The 20518-nt window shown below is 36.0% G+C and overlaps 2 protein-coding genes and 1 non-coding gene across 9 annotated transcripts in view; 1 reads left to right on the plus strand and 2 right to left on the minus strand.

Moving 5' to 3' along the window:
- Positions 1–357: 357 nt before the first annotated feature.
- Positions 358–4529, plus strand: LOC102671750 (serine protease snake-like). 2 transcript variants are annotated; one of them, XM_031510049.1, is made up of 6 exons: positions 358–926; positions 1602–1805; positions 2924–3162; positions 3236–3531; positions 3721–3884; positions 3972–4529. In XM_031510049.1, exons 1-6 carry the CDS (start codon positions 845–847, stop codon positions 4058–4060), a joined length of 1074 nt encoding a protein of 357 aa, XP_031365909.1. In that variant the 5' UTR covers positions 358–844; the 3' UTR covers positions 4061–4529. The 2 variants fall into 2 exon arrangements, with proteins under 2 accessions (XP_031365909.1, XP_006614947.1); XM_006614884.2 differs by having other exon boundaries at positions 359–926; positions 3721–4529.
- The window catches only part of LOC102674213 (mucin-3A-like), an 18152-nt gene continuing 1973 nt past the window's right edge, over positions 4340–20518 (minus strand). The window contains exons 2-8 of one of the 6 annotated variants that reach the window (XR_004150366.1): positions 11956–12011; positions 11745–11785; positions 11359–11512; positions 11215–11262; positions 10498–10613; positions 5456–10053; positions 4340–5358 (exon numbers count right to left, since the gene is read on the minus strand). Coding sequence is in view for 5 of the 6 variants with exons in the window: in XM_006614902.2 (XP_006614965.1) it covers positions 5560–10053; positions 10498–10613; positions 11215–11262; positions 11359–11512; positions 11745–11785; positions 11956–12011 (4909 nt within the window). In the remaining variant the exon portion in view is untranslated. Of the gene's footprint in view, positions 10054–10497; positions 10614–11214; positions 11263–11358; positions 11513–11744; positions 11786–11955; positions 12012–20518 lie in introns of all 6 variants that reach the window. The other 5 variants (XM_031510044.1, XM_006614902.2, XM_031510046.1 and 2 more) reach the window with 5 other exon arrangements.
- On the minus strand, positions 12251–12323 carry Trnaf-gaa. Its single transcript has one exon. It is a non-coding gene; the product is annotated as a tRNA-Phe (tRNA).

Below are 20518 nucleotides of genomic sequence, written 5' to 3' on the forward strand. Positions count from 1 at the left end.
TATCTCGATTTAAAAATATTCAGCTTCGAACCAATTTGATTTTCAACCGATTATATGAAATTCGAAACGAAATTTGTTAACGAACTTAAATAACAAACAATAAAATAACAGAAAAGAGAAAAATGAATCGATGATAAATTACGTTATTCGACGAATGATAAAACATAATGATTAATAATTGCGTCAAAATTTATCTTAAGTCAATAATATTTTCACTCACTTAATATTATATAAGAATTTTTATCCGAACCAAGATCAATTGTTTCACGATCGTTAATTGTATTCCAATTATCGTAATTAAGTACATCAAGAAACATCACTGAATTAATATCAATCATATATTCGAGACTGACGTCTGGTCTGAAATAAAAATTAATTTCGATCAATGATGTATTTTTTTTGTGATATAATTTTTAAATGAAGATTAATATGAACAATTGTACACAACTTTGTACGTCATTAATGATTTATTGAATTGAAAAAGAAAAAAAAAAAAGAAAAAGAAAATTCAAGAATCGTAGTTTTATTGTATTGTTCAAATCCGGTTCGCGGCACATACAACGGCGAATACGTAATATACTAATCGCTGTAGTATACTTATCCAGTATTTTTTTCGTTTTGATATTTTATTCTTCCTTTTTTTCTCTTCTTTGAGATCGAAACATGCTTCAATATTTCTACGAATCTTTCCTTTCTGCCTGATTCATGGCATCGACTCGAGCTTGCTTGACCATCAGTTTAGTCTTGAACTGCACGCCACGCGCATTAACAACGTTTATCAACAACGTTTTATCAACAACGTTTTATTTTGTTTTTATTCGTGTCGTTTTTTATTATCAAGGAAATGTGCAACCACATTCTATCGAATGTAATTTTCGTTTCACTTCTTGTCATTCTATCATACGCGATCGACGACGAACTTTACGGTAAATAAATTTTCTATGACAGTATAAATAAATGTGAATGTGTGTATCATTTATATGATTATCTTCGTGCTAAACGATATGTAATCAAAAAAATCAAAATTTGTAATCATCTTGTTTAAGAAGACATTTCGTCATGAATACCGATAGAGTCGGTTTTTATCCAGTTTTTTCTGGAAAAAAATATCTGTTCTCTTTCATGGACTTTGTTTTAAGTTTTATCCACTGAATCTCTAAAAAAAAAAAGAAAGAAAAAACGAAATCTGGATCTCTTCTCTCTCGTGAATTTTGTTGACTAGAATTATGATGAACTGTTTGTTCTTCGTCACAACGATACGTGTATCATTATAACGAATATAACTAGTCTTCATGAATTCCACGATGCAAACAAAATATTTAGATATACCTTACTCGTAGATGTTTCAGATGTGTTTTTTTGTGTGACGTTATAATTGCATCACTATGTATCATAAATTCAATTCTTCTTTTGACAAATTATAACAAATTATATCACGAATCATGTTCGATATTGTGTTACGCTGTATTAAAAAAAAGGACAAATATAAATTTAAAATCCTATATCTTAGTGTACTCACATTTTAGATTAACGTGATAATGTCACAAGGAATAAAACGAATATTCTAATATGTATTTCTTATTTTTCTTTGTTTCTATTAGAAGGGAGTCAATGTACGTTGGAAGATGGTAAAACAGGCATCTGCAAGAAATTAACCGATTGTCCAATGAGAATACGAGAGGTGCAACGAGGCATAAGGCATTCAGCTTCAACGGGAAGATGCGGGTTCTCTAGTTTTATTGAGATCGTTTGTTGTCCTATAATAAATTTCGAAAGAAAAGTGTTGCTTCGTCCGGCTGATATTGGTATGAGCATTTATTATTCAAAAAAATATCGAATGAGTCACACAGAAGGCAATCTAATCAATTCATTAAGATAAAAGCAGATTGAGTCATTATAGGTTATTAAAATTTCAAAAAATAAAATAAAGTTGATCAGTTTGACTTCTGAATGACTTCATGAATGAATACATAATTTAGATTAGAACTTTAATAGTAAAATATTAATTCGAATATTATATTGCGAATCATTAATAAATTTTTATCAAATCTGTTTTTTATAATTATTCTTCGGATGTATCGATAGTTTATTATCAAAGATCGATAGAAGAAGTTTATATTTCGGCGTTATTTTTAGATCTAGAAATGCTTATAACGTGAAAGTTTAATAATTTATGATATAATTGTTGATCATAATATGATGTATAAATTCATATGCCTATCATGTATTTGATATGTGAAAAATGTATGTACACATACACAAATCTGTAGATAATAATTAATGTTTAGAAATACAAAAGTATTAGAATTAGTTCTATCTTTTATTAATTTTCAAAATAGTTTGTTATTATAATTATTTTATAAAATAATATCGTAATTTTTAAACGTTTATTTAAAAAAAAAATGAGAAGAAAATTCAATGAGAATTTATCTTAATATCAAATTTCATATATTTTAATCGAATTTGAAATAAAATACAAAAATGTATAAAAGTATAGTGAAAAAAAATTCATTGACAAAACATCGTTATCATATAATGCATATAAATCAACTGCTACAAAGTGATTTGCATGCCTCATTTAAAATTTAAATAACTGGTCTTTTTTTTAGTTGAAAATTTATGAATAATACGTAAAATAAAATTGTACGTATTATCGAAAAGAATACAGTCTTTTTGAAGAATTTTTTTTGTTACTTATTTAAAGAACCAGCGTCATTTAATGATTTATTTTATTTTTATATTATTATTATTATTATTATTATTATTATTATTATTATTTTTATATTATTTTATATTATATATGATTTATATTATTATTCATATTTAGTTCATGATTTACATTTCTATAGGTCTAAATAATTATTATACATAATTTTATAGCTAAATCATTTTATTCCATTTATTATAATAACACGATTTTCAGCTTGTCAAGAATACGGCAATAATGTAACAACAAAAGATGAAAAAAATTTGTCTCTCCATATATTTAATGGAAAATTGGCTATGTCGAGTGAATTTCCATACGTAGTGGCTTTAGGATATGAAAACGACAACATTTCCGAACCTATCAAATACAGTTGTGGAGGTAGTTTGATATCTTCTCAGTATGTATTGACTGCGGCACATTGTGTCAATAATATAAATGAGAGAATACCAATCGAAGTGAGTATTATTAAAAGATTTGAAACCAAATCAAATTAGCAATCTTCTATTAAACTTTTACGCGTTGTTCCAGGTACGACTAGGAAATGAAGATATACAAAGTATCGAATCTAACGTGCAACGAATTCCGATAAGTGACATAATATATCATCCAAAGTATAAACGCAGTACACAATATAACGATGTCGCTATTTTGAGGCTGAAAACGAAGATACAGATTTCGAAAACGACTAAACCAATTTGTCTTCAAACTAAATCCTTAAGATCATTGAAGATAACACCGAGAACATCTTTAATAGTGATTGGATGGGGCGCTACGAGTTTCGATGCCGAGAATTCTGTCAAATTGAGGAAGACGCCTAGTCTCAGGTGAAGCAAAATTATCTCTAATAATTTTTAATCAAAATTCTATATAATAATTTCTAATCTAAATTACGAAATTTAAGATAGACTTGTCTTCTAAACATTTTTGCATATTGTCTTTATTCGATTTAAATTTAAATTATTAAAATTATAATGAAACTTTTTTATTTATAATATTTGTTTCAAATATCACAGCATTGTGAGTAGAGAAGAATGCGAGAAACACTACGTAGGGCATCCAAGATTACCTAATGGCATCGACGACAATTTCATTTGTGCTATAGACAATAATGCCAGTCGAAGGGCGGATGCTTGTCAAGGAGACAGTGGAGGTCCATTGTTAATGATGACCGAAAAAGGTGATAGCGTAATTGGAATCACAGCTTTCGGTAATACTTGTGGTTCACCTGCCCCGGGTGTTTACACCGCGATTTATTCCTATTTAGATTGGATCGAGGAACATGTTTGGACGAATAAAAATGAGAAAAAAAATATGGTGAAGACAGAATTTTTCAACATTACGATCACGTTCTAGTGAAATACACTTTACATGTGTTTGCCAATACGTATCTCAGGTAATGATCTCTAAGTAATGGAATTCGATTATATCATGGAGATTATTTTGTATTACGAGTTCTGTTAGATGATCATACGTGACATCGCAGATGATTAATGAACTGTCATAGATAAAAGGAAAAAAAAAAAAAAGACGAGAAAAGGGGATAAACATTAACAAAACCCTCTTTTATTTATTCACATTCTGTACAAATAGTATTTTACATAATGTCTGATAATATCTATTTACCAACTCGAGTATTGACCGGTAATGTGTGATAAGCATCGATTTGAATACTCATTAAAAACAAAGTTCAATTAAAAAATAATAGAATATTGAAATAAAGAGATAGACATCGTTGTTCAATGTTATTACGAATCGATCATATTATTTTATTTTAGAAAACGGATGAAACGAAAAAAAAAAAAATTGTTAAACTGATATAAAACTATAAAAAAAAAAGATTTTACAAACGATTCATTTACGTTTAACAAGGGCCTCGTATCTTCGAAGTTATTACTTTTTAAGATAAGATGCAAAAAAACATACCAGCACCAAGATTTAAAGCGATTCCAAGTAATCTACGATATAAGTTTCCACGTTTTCCTCATAATGATTAAAATTTTGTAAACCACAAAAACCATATCAACGCATATAAGATATATCCATGTCTCGCGTGGAGGGTAAGTTGTCGGATTTATCATAGAACATCGAAATCCTTATTTATTCAACAAAGGGTGTACAACGAATATGATACAAGTGTACGCGATATGCGATGTAATACTGTTAACGATCAGGTGCAATTAGTAGATATATAATTAATTTACAGTCTAACGAACGAGTTCCAAAGAATTTCATTATTCCCACGGTCTGTCCGTGACGCACGATTCAAGCGAAATTAATCGGGAGTCGTTTCGTCGTTCATCAACTAACCGTAACTTCTTATCTTTTATTCTTTGAAAAGATTCCGTGCGTTAAAGAAGAGATATTTCCATCGTATAGTAAACGTATTGTATTCCCATCACCATCTAAAAAAAATCTTCCAATTTCGTAATTGAAATTTAACTTTCTTTCGTCGAACCGAAAAAATTGACGGAGCAAAAATAATCCAAAATACAAGATTAGAGAAGAAAAAGAAGATCGATCAAGAATTATCTAATAGCATCTATAGTCCGTTCAAAATCGATCAACCGTTCAAAATTATCATCGGGACAAATATATTTTTGAACGATCGATCGATTTCAAACGAACCAATACGATATAGCAACAAGAATAATCTAAAAAAAAAAAAAAAAAAAAAAAAAAAAACAAAAAAAAACAAATAACTAAAAAAAAAAAAAAAAAAAAAAAAAAAAACAAAAAAAAACAAATAACTAAAAAAAAAAAAAAAAAAAAAAAAAAAAAGACACGAATGAATTTATCTTCTTCGAAGCCTGTCCACGCTAAAACGACCCTCGCCACAATTGTATCTTACAATTTCACCCCCATTTAGTGGCTATAGTGTACAACGATCTAAGAAGTTCAAGCGCCCTATTGTCAGACGCGAAGCTCTCGTCCTCCTGGAGGGAATTATTCTCGTCCGATACCGTCCCCTTCTCCGATCGTCTCGCTACATTCGCCGAATTTTCCGTGGTCGAGCGAAATTTCCGGCTCTTCCTACTCCTGAACGTGGTCACAGGCGGCTCGGTAATCAACGGCGCGGTCGAGCCGCTTCTCGCGTAATTAACCGGCTTAACGGCGGGCAGATTGAGCTGATTAATCTCGGCCACCACGTTTTTCGACTCCTCGGACGAGAATTCGTTCACGGGCAATCTGAGCAGCGCGTTCAACAGCTCCTCCTTCTCCCGTTGCAACGTGTTGTTCGCCGGATCGTTGCAATGCCGTATCAAAAGGAGGACAAGTTGTCGAACTGTCTCGTTATTATCCGCCTGTTTCATCACCCTCATCAACGTATCGGTGCTCGAAGCGTTTAACTTGCCGAACAATTTCTCCGCAATTTCGTTCTCCGTCCCGTTCGACTTGGCCGTGTAAGGAAGCAAAGTCACCAACCCACCCTGTTGGCCAGCCAACGATTTCGTCGACGTGATGGAGGACGTTATCGTGGTAGTGATGCTGGATCGCGTGGTGATCAACGGCTTCGGCGTCACGGTGTTCTCCGTGAACGAAGTTGGAAGCAGGGAGAAGGTGGTCGGCGAATCCTTGTCCCTGGACGATCTTTGCACCGACGTATCCTCGTCCGTGAACGACGACTCCTCCGAACTGGTCAACGTATCGTCATCGAAGGAAGGCGTGTATTCTATCCTCTCTCGACTGTCCGTGACGCTGAACTGCGTTCCCGTTGACACCGTCGATTCGAGATCCGACTCCAAGTCGTAGTTGATCCTTTGAGGATCGACGAACACGGAGGTCTCCCACAGATGAGTGACAGCCGGTGACGAGGTCCAATGATCGTTGTCCAATACCTTGGATTCTTCCTTCTTGCGATTCGTGGCTTCGAACGTGTCGTTAGAATCGTTGGCGTAAAACGTTGTGGTCTCGACGCTGGATACAGTTGTTGTTACGGGGAATTCGGTTAGAAGGGTTGTCGTAGGCGTCGTTCTCTCGGTTGTCTCGATATTATACTCGTCCACGCGATTGTAAAGATTCCTGAATTTCGTGTAACTGTTTCGCGACGTTGGCAGGGAAATTCCAACTTTCGCCTCGGTCAACAAAGATTTTTGTCGAGGAATTTTGAAGGGTTGCTCGGTCGACGTCTCGTAATTCTTGGTCGAGGCGAGGGTGGTGGCGCGTACGTTGTGCGTCGATGTCGATGTGCTGGGATAATTCTCGGGCCTCAGAGACGCGGGAATATTATCGTTTCCCTTTCGAATCGCTTGGGAACGAGCGTCGAAGAACGGAGGACTCAGTTGTTGCTCGGGCTTTTTGCTCGTCGATTTCTTGTTCCAATTGTAGGTAACCATGTGCACGAACATCGATGGCGACAAAGGCGTGGGTGAGACGACGTAATTATCGCTTATGGGGGTGGTGACGAACGATATTTTATCCGTGTACGGTTCGGCGATTGTCGTGGCGCTGTTATTTTGAAAACCCCCGACTCGATTCTGGCTCTCGTCGGAAGAAGGAAGATGGCCCTCCGTTGGCTCGACGCTTCCTTTGTCTATCTCGTTATTCCGATTGTAGAATCCGCTCGTGTACGGTGTGCTGTTCGCCTCTGCTGTAAACTCTGTGCTCTCTGTTGGTGGCGTGGAACTCTCGAAATAGTTACTAGAGACGGGACTCAACGATATCAAGTTCGTACTATATTCGAAGAAATCTTGGGCAGATGTTCTGGGCGTAGTGTAATAGGTACTTGGCAACGTGCTCAAGGTCTCGTAAACATTCTCTTGTACCGTGGTGCTGGGTAGCTCGAAAGTAGTGGGATAAGTGGTGGTCAATTTCTGTCTGATATCGTTGCTGTCGTCGGAGAAATCTAAAACCTCGTCCTTTTCCCTGTCCAATGAACCGTCGTCTTCCTCCTCCTCCTCCTGGGGATAAGGGGTGGTGGTGGTACCCCATAAATCCGTTTCCAACGTAGTTCGAGATGGTTCGGTGGGTCTGATCTCGGTCAACACCTTTTTGAACGTGTCCGGATCCAACAGATACGCGGACAAAGCATGGGTGAACACTTGTGCCAATTCTCGAAGCCTGGTACCGTTCGACTTTCGAAGATCGTCCAATGATCCTCCGCTTTGTTGAAGCTCCAGATCATCGTCCTCTCCTGCGTAACTTTTATCCGGACGATCTCCCGTGATCGTCGCGTTATCGATCTCCGCACCGTCGTCCTTCAATTTGAACAATTCCGTGTACGAATCGATGGTATGTCGGGTAAGAAGGCTGGTCGGCACTCGCACCGTTCCGTCACTTTTTTTCGAAAGTATCGATCTCTGTATATCGTCGGCTGCCGATTCTATGCTCAAAGACGAGTCCGTAGTCTCGTTGGAATTGAAGTTCTCGGTAGCCGTGGAAAAGTAGAGCGCCAAAGAGTGTAAGGTGGACGGGTCGGGGGGAACGGAAACATTGGTCGCCCTCTCGCCTCCTTTGAACGCGTCGGACAGACCGGGCACGCTGTGCTCCAGATTCTTCAAGGAATGGAGCATGCTTAACACGTGCTCCCTCTCGGAGGATCCGTTCGTCTTGCTTTTACTCGACGACGTCGGTGTAGGATATTTCGATTTCGGCGTGGAAGTTTTCGTGGTGTAGGTAGGCACCGTGGGAGTGTAGAGGGTGGGTCTCGAGGTGGTGCTGGTTGCCGACGTGTACGCGTAATTCCTGGTGAACGGAACGTAAGGACCCAGAGTGGACATCACTTTGCCCTGTTTGTACGTGAAACTTCTATCGTAAGGGCTCAGATCTTTCCCCGTATTTTCTTGATAAATCGACGTGGTCTTGAACGGTTTCTCAGTGGTCGTGGTGCTGCTGATCAAGTTTTGTCGATAACCCGGCGAAATCGTGGAAGGGTTCTTCCCGCTCGGTTTCGTATCGCTGTTCAACCCATTGGACCGATTATCGATCACCGGCCTCTCCGTGCCACGTGCAAAATTATTGCTACGAAAAGACGCGGTCGACGTAGGCGACTGGTAATAACCGGTAGTCGTATACCTCTGTTGCGGAGAGCTCGTCGGTGTCACGGTGGTTTCACGATACGTATCCGTGGTCGCGTATGAACGAGCGGTCGAAGGAATCGTTCCTATATTAACCGCTCTGTTAGATTCCCTGTTATTGTTAATATTGTAGTAATTTTTATCGACGAAGCTGCTTCGAACGTTACTTCCTACAATCCTCTGGCTTCCACGATACTCGTAGTTGGTATTGGCAAATCGAAGGGATTCGGTTGGTCGAGTGTCGAAATTGGCAAACGAGTTTGTCGAGAAGCTACTCTCGGTGGCGATCTCGTCGTTGTAGGGAACAGTGGTCGCTGTGGGTGTCGGGTATTGGGTGGTCGTCTCGTAATAGTCACGCGTGGAAGTTCCTGGGAACGAGTGATCGTTCCTCCTCGTGGACACGTCGTTTTCGTTGTCCTGCCTCGAAGTGGTCGGATCGTAATTAGGATTTCTCGTGGTAGAATCCCCCCTATTGATATACAATTGATAGTAATAGTGATGCGTGTTTCCAGTGTTCTCGTTGAATCGATTCCCACGATTCCCAACGAAAGCCGCGCTTTCAGCAAATTGCTGGGATTCTTTCACAGGGCTGGTATTGCTTCCTCTGAACGTGGTCGACTCGGTATAAGCCGGAGTCACCCTTTGGGAAACGGTAGAGGTTGAATTACCTCTCAATCCTTTCAACTTCAATCTCTTCAGAGTTCCTTTATCGTCCCGTTGGGCATTCGAGTTTCTATTGGTCACGTAGTAATTTTGTGTCTTTTTCGAGGCTGTGTAATAATCTTGATTCGTGGTCGAATACCTATTCACGTTCCCTTCCTCGGTATTCCTTGTAAATTGATCGAATTGTTGCTTCAAGTTGGACGGTTGATTCGACGATTGAAACCCATTAACACCGAACAATCGATCGTTGTCTCTTTGCGCGTTCGATTCCCGGTTGAAATTATTGGCGGAGTCAAAGTGACGGGAGGATTTCACCCTTTCTCTGTTCGATTGCAGCTGGTTCTCTTGGGGAGGCTCCTCGTAAGGTTTGATCCTTCCGTTCTGTTTACCGTCGTAGCTGAGATTTTGCACGTCGTAGTAATCGTCTTGTTGGCCGCGATCTTGTTGCTCGATCGATTGTTGATAGTCGAATTTCGATTTCTTTCGACTCGTCTCGGCTCGTCTTCTTTCCTCCTCGAATAGCTGCTCGCTGCTTTGCTCGTACAGCTCGGTGGATTTGCTACAGTCCACCTTGAACCACCAATCGCAAATCAACTGCGATTGCTGAAAGATGGTACCGTTGGGACAGAGGAACGATATCTTCCGGCCATTGTCGCAGATGTGGAATACCTGAACAGAAAGAGCTTCATTCACGATTCATCGCAATTGTTCTTTTTTTTTTTTTTTTTTTTTCATTATTTTCAAAGTAAATTTAATTTCTAATTCAAAAAATTTAAAAGGGTTTACCCCTTTTTTAAGGAATATATTGTTTTTTTTTTTTTTTTTTTTTTTTTTTTTCATTATTTTCAAAGTAAATTTAATTTCTAATTCAAAAAATTTAAAAGGGTTTACCCCTTTTTTAAGGAATATATTGTTTTTTTTTTTTTTTTTTTTTTTTTTTTTCTAGGTGAAAGTTTGATATACTCTAAGAAGTTTTAAACGCTCTATTCATCGTTTGCTCGATTACGATATTCACGAAACAAACGCATTTCGCGATTTCGTAACGTGGAATCCCGCGTTTGATTAAAATAATTACGTTGCTGCAAGATATATATTAAGCTGTTCGTTACTCACTTGACAATTTGTCTCCAAGTCCGCGTAGTAACCACCTTTCAGGCCGCGACAGCTGAACGAAGTGGTTGGAATTGTCGTGAGTGCTGGAAAGTCTACTCCGGGCTGTCCTGTCACGCCTAAATTAAAAGAGCAAGATCTCATTGTACACAACTTGATCGTCTCGTTTTTTTTTTTTTTTTTTCGAAAAAAAAAAAGAATTCGCTGACGTTTAATCTCTCAGCAGGAAATATAGGAACATTTTTTTTCATTCATTCATTTGTTGGCTCTCGTGCAAGCTAAATATTTTTCATGCAACCGAGGTATTCTCTACGAATTGTAAGAATAATATTCATTTCGTTCAAAGAAAAATTATTATTATTATTATTATTATTATTCGGTTTAAATTCGAAAAAGATACATAGAAAATGATCGATTTGAAATATATGATATATTCTCGTTCGAATTATAGTTAAAATTAAAATTATCGTTATACAAATATATCGATAATAATACATCGAGTTTAAGTTTAAATCGATATCAATATTCAAGAATTCGCGATCTCGTTTCATTTTCTATCGAGCGATATTAATTTCCTGATCCATGTTATTAGTTGTCACGTTGATAGGTTTAAAATAAAAAGTAATAACTAACTGAATGCATGCGCTTTATTCTACTTGGATAGAGGAAGCTGGAAGAGAAAGCGGCTGTTGTGTACTTATGCAGTATTATTAATAATACCCGCTCCTTTGAGCCATTCCTTGAGAAGATCCACATTTCCGAAGAAGACTGGGAAAGAAAGGCGAAGAAAGTACTTTAGAGATGGAACGGAAGAGAGTGTAAATTGCGTACATTTAGGCGTTAGTAAGAGTATTGGTTAGGAACCTTGATAAATTTGGTACTCGCCATTCTTCTCCGGTGCCAATCTTTTCACTATTTTTCTCAACGATTCTTCGTTCTCCAACGATGCTTCTAGGCTTGATAAATCCAACTCTGACGGGAACTTGGACAAATTTACCTTCTTGTTACTATTTTCTGACTAGAAATTTACGAATTTAATTTGTAGTAAAAATAGATAATATAGTAGTTGAAATGGTGATTTTTTTTTTTTAATAGTAATAGTTTTCAAAGGAGAAATGAAGAATTGCAATTTTGTCCTATTATATAATCGTGATAATATAAAAAAAGAGAGGTAAATAAATAGTTGAATAATTTTATAATTAAATATACATGTTTACAGGATAAATGCGTTAATGAAAAATCATAATCACCTCTGTTTCGCAATTGCTGACCATAAAAGTGATCATTGAACCTGTAAAACCGAATAACGTAAGCATCATCGTTTTAAAAATCGATGAAATTTATATTTCATTGAAAATGATATTTCATTTCATTGTTTAATATTCAAACAACGCTAACGTAATATTTATTCTATAGATCAAATATAATGTAAAAAGAAGAAAAGACTCTACTCATACTTACATAAAAATATGATTATTTCAAGACATGCCATTCTGGATAAATTTTTGTGCACGATTCTGAAACAAAATACAAAAAAAAACTTGACATTTTTATATTATTACATTTCTTTTATTAATATATTTTCATAATACAAATCTAGTATCTTATAATGTTCGAATAATTATTATCATTTTGTACGTAATATAGATAAAAGTTACACGAAAAATATTGATTAATACGCATTTAAATATTGAACAATAATGTACAAAGGAATGAAAATGTAAAACATAAATTTTTCAATGAAAAAAAAGTCATCTGCCGAAACCCGGGATCGAACCAGGGACATTTAGATCTTCAGTCTAACGCTCTCCCAACTGAGCTATTTCGGCTTCTGAAGGAACGCTTCTCTATATTAAATAACAAGCATTCATTCGTTTATTTCGATCAATAAACTAAAGTATTTTTAAAAGTTATTCTTAAATTTAAATTGATCATTTAAATTGAATAAATATTATAAATTGAATCTTTTATATCCAATTAAAAAATAATTTTAATAAGAAACATTCACATAAAACAAAACTTCAGCGAAGAGATGACATTTAATCGTTTATACCTCGTAACGTAAGCATCCCATGAACTATTAATAAATAAAATACCAAGAACTTTGCTCAATCACGATAATAATCTCTTAAGATTTATGCGGTAACATATTTTATAATTACTCATCCTCCTGATAATAAAAAATTTATAATAGCTTTGTTAAATCTTCAACATAGTGATAATGAAATTCATTACAAAATATATAGAAAATATACGAGCAAAGTAGATACTTGATTAAAAATGTATTCAAATTATAATAATAATTATATATTTACATAACTACATAATATATTGTAACGTATTAATAATTCATATTTGTATTAATCGCATTGAATTTATAATCATATGTAAATAGTTTATCGAACACGAATCACTTGAAACAAAATATCGATTGCTGCTTGAACTTGCGATCAATAATCGGATACTATACATTCATCATTTTTTAAATTATCTCTTTCTCAATGAATATTCGGAAAAATTAATCGGCCGTTCTCTTCGCGTGAAAAATAAAAAGAGAGAAATAACGAATAAAAAAAAAAAAAAGGAAATAAAATTCATCACGATTCCTCCTTCGTGATTCACAATCACCCACGTTGATCGTGCATACACGTCAATCAGTGATAAACGGCCGACTCGAGTTTACCGAGAAAAGACGTTCGGATTCGATCGCGATAATAAAACCGGCAAAGGACTCGCTTGAGAACGTTGCCCCGTGATTACCCGTGAAATCGATTATCCTAATCAAATCCCTGGCCGTGGTAATGGGGTTTCCATTATATTACAATGATCCACGATGAGTATAAACGATCGGCCCGATGTCCGTGGCTCAGTGACATTCAACAATCGACAACATGAAAGCGAGTCAACCTCGTTGTCGGAAGAAACAAATAGCCGTATCGTCTTCGTTCCTACCTTCCTTTTCTTTCTCCCTTTCTTCTTTTCCTTCTTCTTTTTCTTTGTCGTCGTGACGTGTGACGCAACCCTGAAGACGAGTAGAGAATATCTTGTTCATTCTCACGGTTCACCGATTCACCGGACTTTCAAAATGATTACGGTAGTCATTAAGTTGCCTGTTGGCATTTGATGCGACGCGCAATTTATGGCTAATCCTTTGGGCAAACCGCGATGAGTATTATAATGACGTACTTTCACTCTCTCTCTCTCTCAGGAGTCCGCGACCGATACGAACCTCTCGTTGTCATTTTACTCGTCTATACTCGACCCTCCTGGATTATTGTCTTATTTCCGTTGATTGATATCGATCGTTCGACGATCAGCAAGGGGTACACGACTACGTTGTCGAGCAACGATCACGATTTTTTTTAATGGTTTCTTCCCGACGATATCAGCTACACAATACCTGCGCGAGAACCGGAGAGATTTTTTTCTTTCTTTTTTTTTTCGATCCATTCGCACGACGTATACATATGTATGCGTCTAACAAGCTTACAAGGGTTGCAGTTTCGATTTCAATTAGTGCCATTCTTTTCTCGATACCTGGGAGTCGTGTTAACGAAATTTTTCCTTTCTTTTTTCGTCGCCTACCATGTAAAAGGATTTACAAAATAATTTGCACATGTTTCGCGAGATTTTTAATGAAAGGACTCGAAGCATAAATCTCCATTTCGATAAAGATGTATCCCTCGCGTGATAATTCCTCGCAATTATCATAATCTTGATCTTGAAAAATTTGATGGATATAAATTTGATTTCTCGCTTAATAAGGGATACTATTTCGAGTTTCTAGCAATCGGTCCCAAAGGCATCGCTGGTTGGAGAAGGGAAGCTTACGGACACAGGGCCCGGGCGGATAGCGCGATGTTGAAACAATAGCCGGCAGATAGCGAAATAAAACTTGGCGTCTTAACGAGCGCGTACTCGCATACGTACCGCCTTCCTCTTTTGTAATGCTAATTCAAAGGAGGCAATTATTTCAGGAGTAACCGGTAACCTTCTAGTTTCTCGAACGACACCGACCGTTCGGTGGTATCGTCCTTAGTAACCGAGGAGAGGATACGCGCGAAAGTCACCCAGATTCCACTCCAGAACAAAATTATCACGAAGAATCAATGGAAATCCTCGTTTCGATTCGTTCATTTTTATTACTACGTATTTTAACACATTCTTTCATATTTATTTTTTTCACATTCGCGTTTCTTTTTCGACAATTATGCATCGATATGTTTTGGATTTATATTTATATTGTAAATTTGAATGGATATTTTAGGAAGAGGAAAAATTCTTTCGCCAACTCCACTTTCTGATTAATTAAAAGGAAGGTGGGTTAAATGTAGATAGCATATCGATAATATTAGTATTATTATTATCGGATTTGTAATGGTGATTAAACAATGGGGAGCAACGGTTCCTTTCATTGAGTCACACGTTCCTTTCCGGTTATTTTGTTCACCTTTGCACGCTCGAAATCTAACGAGGCGATACGGGAGAGCATCGTGTTAAGGTAACAATCGAATGAACGAATCGAGTCGCCAGATATTATCGCAAACACAGGCTGCGTGTTGCGTGAAACAGATTACTTTTCTTAACGAAGTTGAATCGAGAAAGTCGAGAGATAGATCGTAAGCTGGTCAAAGAGACGAGAAACGACTCGATTGAACGAATAAATTTCGTGAAACAATTATACAAAGTCAATACAAGTAGAAAATTATGCGAATTGTGGAATTGTAAAAAGTTGAATGAAAATATATTCCTTATTTGTATTAAATATTATACTTGTTTCATAAAGTTTTTACTCTGTATCTAATTTTATTAATTTTATAAAAAATGTTGCACGAGTAATTATCTTGATTAACTGATTATATACGATCATCTCATAGAGGAAATTATTCAAAGAAACTTGCAAGAAACCGATATAAATCGTTAATTATAGATCGTTTTAACGATCGAGTTAAAATGATTTTTTCAAATTTCAAGTTGTTATTAAAATTGGAAGAATTTTGGAAAAGGATATTTTCTTAATAATGTCAAGAAAAAATAGATTTTTATCGAGTATTTTATCGCGATAGAAAATGTCTTTGGCGTTCATTGTTTAGACTATTTGTAAAATTGAAACAGGCAATGAGATCTTTCTCCTCTCTGTCATTCGTTCAGCTTCGTTGAGGCGAATAATGGGGAAGATAATTACATGAATCAGCCGTAACATTTTTCGAAGCATTTTGTTATAGTGTAAAAGAAGAAATTTTCCCTTCCATTTAGGATTCCGGAAGATAAAAGTAACCATTAACTTCGTTTCTTTCTTTATTTCTTCTTTGTGCCGATACAGTCGTTAAAATTTAAAAAAAGAAAATCTGCATTTCTTATGAAACAAATTGGAATTTTTTTCAAAGATGAAGCGATTACATCTCTTTGTCTTCTATTTATTATTAAAAGAATTTGATATCTTTCTCTTACCGACCTTATCAAGGAAAACGTCGTGTTTTTTTGAAGTTTTTTTCCCATGTGTGCGTACCACCTTACGTAAAGCATTGTATTCATTATGGGAGAGTTCTTGTAACCGGTTGTTTCTTTCGTGACTGAGTTTTGGTGTTATAATCCTTTCATACCAAGCTATTTGTTTTCGTGCCTTCTCTCATCCTCCTCTTTCATCCCGATAATACGAGAAGATATTTCGACCATCACTCGAGATTTTGCGAATGTAAATAAAAAAATATTTGCAGAAGATGTAAACGTAGAGGAAACAGAGATGAAGTAATCGACCGAAATTATCCACCTTTTGTCTTCGCTCCACTTTCACGAAATTAATGTTTCACACTACGTCAATCCTCATCTAATTCTGTGACAAATTTCCCACCAATTATAGTTCATTGACTTGTCTATCTTACATATATATATATATATACACGAATCGAACAAGATTCTCAAAAATATCCAATCCATAATCCCCCTTTCGTTAATTAACTTTTATTCGAATCCATTACTTCGTTAAAAAATAATCTTCGAAGATCTTTGGAAAATATTTGCGAAACGTTTGTATATAATAAATCAACGTTGATTATTGCACGTTGCACGCTTTGCGAAAAGGAAAAAAAAAAAAAAAAAAATCTCCTTTCCTCGAGTCCTCGTACGTTTACGTGCGTTATGAGAACACGCGGGGCATGTTTTCGGTTCAGGAAATACCTGAACGCTCGAGATCGTTATAGAGCGGCATCTTATGAAACATCCTGTTCACGAATATACGTATGTCCGACACGTACGAGGAGACTTTCGGTCGTACTTTTCAAGAGAAGCGGAGAGAAGCGGAAGCGGTACATCTCTTACCGTCGCAGCGCAACACCGGTTTATCGGTTGTCGGTGTTGACCCTCGAGCCACACGCTTCAATCCACCGCCCGCGTTTAAGATCCGAACCGAGGAGGAAAGGTCATTTCGGGCCAGTCACCGACGCCTTTGCCGGCGAGGAAGATCGGCGAGATATCTCAAGAACGAATCTGATTAGCCGGGTCCCCCCGTGGCAAGAGATGTTAGAAAGCGGCGAGCGGCGACCACGGCAAACGATATTGAGCCACGTCGAGGAACGAGCTGCGAATCTTCCGTGGCGGATCTCGACACGATCTCCCCTCAGTGCGTTTTCGTCGCAATCCAATACGACCACGATTTAAGCAAGAATCGTGTCGTTGCAACCATCGGTCGGGCAACTATCAACCGGGAATTTTATTCGTGCTTGCCGTGTAATTTTCCACGAGATTGTCGCACGAAAAGAGGAGAGAAATGTCGAAATAATAAATGCGCCATGATTATCTATAGCCGGAGAAACGTTTCTTATTTCGTCGATAATAATAAATAGTTGAGAGGGAGAAGGAGAGAGAGAAATAGCTTTGGAAGAGATATCTCCAGGTCTCTATGGTTTTAGAGATTGCTCCTTCGGATGGATCGTTTATCGTTGCAATCGTCGCAGATTTCGTAGATTTATATTTTCGTAAGTTAATGATACGTCTAGTAGATGGAAAGAAATAATATTGAGTTTAGTAGTAGAAATTTTGATACAAACAAATCGAGTCTTCAAATAGATTTAAAATTAAGATTCAGATAGTTATAATAATATGGTCTTAAATTTTATGCAATTTTATGCACAGGAAAAGTAATGGTGATTCTTATTGGAAATGGAGACATATCGCTTTAATCTCTCAACCGTGATTCGAAAAGATACGGAAATACAATGGCCATATATAATTTTTCTCTGTTTAATATTTATAGATATATTATTATTATCCTTTTCTGGCCTTAATAAACTCGTTCTGAGAGAAGAGGTTAATCAAGTTTGAATAATTGCTGCACGAATAGTAGTAATATATATATATCTAATTTCAAAATATAATATGATAATTTAACATCAAAGACAAGGTAGTGTTAATGCACTTGATTACTCGAGTGCGTTGCGCATCACCAGCAAAGACGGAAGCGCAACGAACGAGTGACTTATACGATTTATCGAGGAGACGTTGATCCGGAAGACGAGCCCACTTTCGCCAGTAGAACAGTAGTGTGTTAGTCTATCTACGACCTCGCAGGACAACCAACTCCGCTTCACACATGCGATTGCGACTCTTTTCACGACTTCTCTTCTTTCGGAAGACACAGCGAAGAAACAGCGAATTGTTCTCTCGCGTAACGTACGAACAGCCCTCCTCTGGTGGAGGAAGGGTTGTAGAGGAACTATGACATAAGTGAAATTACGAGCACACGTGCTGTACACACCTGATATATACTACACGGCCAGCAGACACTTTCTGTTGATTCTATCGCGCTTTTGCTTCGCGCTATTATCCATTAACGGACGTAATCATAAAATAATGAGGACGATTTTCTAGGATACTTATGAAATATTATATCCAGTGAAAAAAAAAAAAAACTGTTGTTGTTCGAACGGGAGATTGGAGAGGAAACGAAAGAGATTCTTATTCTTCGCTATTTACGTCGATTTCTTCCCTATTTTCGATCTTAATTAATTATCAGACGACTTTTTTCGATTACTCTATCCTATAAAGAAATAGAATTATTCGTTATATCCTAAGAAATGTAATTTATCGCGTTGAGTATGTTTAAGATGAAAGATGGATAAACAAGATGAAAACAAGTTTCCGTATCGATTAAAAATTTTTATTTTATGCATGAAATTTATTTCACATAACAAGATACATTGTTTTCCCAACGAATACTGCTACTTTCTACGTAATACACGTAACAATTCAATTAATTTCTCAGGAACGTAAAACGTTACGTCTTCGAATGCTAATTCATCTCTATCTACGTTGAGCATAGTAATGCATCTTACGTTATTAATCTGTAATCACGGCTTTCTCCGCGAAGCGGCTAATATATAATATAACAAGGGGAGAAAAAAAGAAAAAAGAGATAGATTTAATTTTACGTGCGTGGAAACCGGAACTCGGAAGCGTGTATTTCGTGAATTTATAGGTTGTGACGTGCGTGACGTTACAGAGATAGAGTCTGTGCAAGTGTGCTCCATCGTGAGATACAACGCAATGTCGACCATGGGAACCTTTTTTCTTTATGTTTAATTAATACACAGTCATAATTATATTGTTCGACGGAGTCATATTGTTTTAGTATTTATAAGCCGATGTTTACGTCATGCTAGTAGTGTCACGAAAAATGGGTCAGTACTGAAAAAAAGAAACGTTAAATTTTTTAATTTCATATCGATGGAATAAATATTTATCGACGAAATTTTATTCATTTTTACTTGGGAAAAATATAAACTTACCTGTCGCAAAAAAAAAAAAAATAAGGATCAAAATAATTGAAATCATTGTAAAAATAAGAAAAAATATTCGGACGGATTATTTTAACAAACTGCACAACTCTGATAAATTGTGCCCAATTTAATAAACTCTGAACTTTGGAAATTTTCGTGCAAATAATTTTGTTATAATTAATTAAGACTGTAACAGACGCGTATCGATATTGCCCTAATTATGGATCGAAAGCATACCTTCCTCATTCTTCGCCAGGTACTGATAAACTTCCTATCGGTCTTTCTGCACAGAACAACAAAGTTTTCATTCCTACGCTCTACCGTAGGAGAATATCAATGAAAGCGGGAAACAAAAGGGGAAGTCTCGGTGAATCGGATTAACGACAATAGAGGAATAGAGGACAGGCGAGGGGGATGATTTCAAACTTTTTTTAATCCGTTAATCTTTTTTTTATACTATCAATATCGTATATTTTTTTTTTTATAATTTAGCGGTACATCTTTTTTTTTTAAATACGCATTCAACGTTCTTCAATATCAATGATGCGTTCGAATTCCAAAAAAATAAGAGTTTTTGTGCGTTTCACAATCGAGGAACATACCGCACTATTTTTTTTTTTTTTTTTTTTTTTTTCCCCCTTTTTTTTTTTTTTTTTTTTTTTTTTTCCCCTTCTTTTTTTTTTTTTTTTTTTTTTTTTTTTTTTTTTCAAATTTTACGTTCCTTATAATATACATAACATCTGCAATGATATATATACATTGTATTGTATACATATAATATTCGTTATTGCTCTCGCAAAACTAAGATTTTGACCGAGTTTGGATCTACGAATGGCTCGATTAAAGGATACGATCGAAGAAAGTATAAACGATTGTAAATATAAAACGTTCTACGATAAAATCGGTCACAAGTACGACGAATAAGAATAAAAATGAAATTGATAATAGATAAACGCTAAAATTCAATAAAACGATCTTGATATCATCTATACAAATACATCTGCTGTACATACATAAATTATAGAACAATCTATTCGTATATCAGGTATGGTCACAGTATGGTAATAGTTTGCTACGATTGTACTTATCACTTGTTATCACCGTCTAAATTATATATCACTTCGTACTTTCTAAATTCAGAAGCGTAAAAACGTAAACAACACCGTAAAACATTAACGAGCTATCTTATCCTATACTATAATATATACTTAAAAAAAAAAAAAAAAAAAAAAAAAAAAAAAAAAAAAAAA

This window comes from Apis dorsata, unplaced genomic scaffold (genome assembly GCF_000469605.1).
Source record: "Apis dorsata unplaced genomic scaffold, Apis dorsata 1.3 scaffold_199, whole genome shotgun sequence".
Classification (NCBI taxonomy): Eukaryota; Metazoa; Arthropoda; class Insecta; order Hymenoptera; family Apidae; genus Apis; species Apis dorsata.

Coding starts and splice junctions, on each gene's coding strand:
- LOC102671750 (XM_006614884.2), top strand. CDS start 845: ATGTGCAACCACATTCTATCGAATGTAATTTTCGTTTCACTTCTTGTC. Junction 927..1,601: donor GATCGACGACGAACTTTACG/GTAAATAAATTT, acceptor TGTTTCTATTAG/AAGGGAGTCAATGTACGTTG. Junction 3,163..3,235: donor ATGAGAGAATACCAATCGAA/GTGAGTATTATT, acceptor GCGTTGTTCCAG/GTACGACTAGGAAATGAAGA.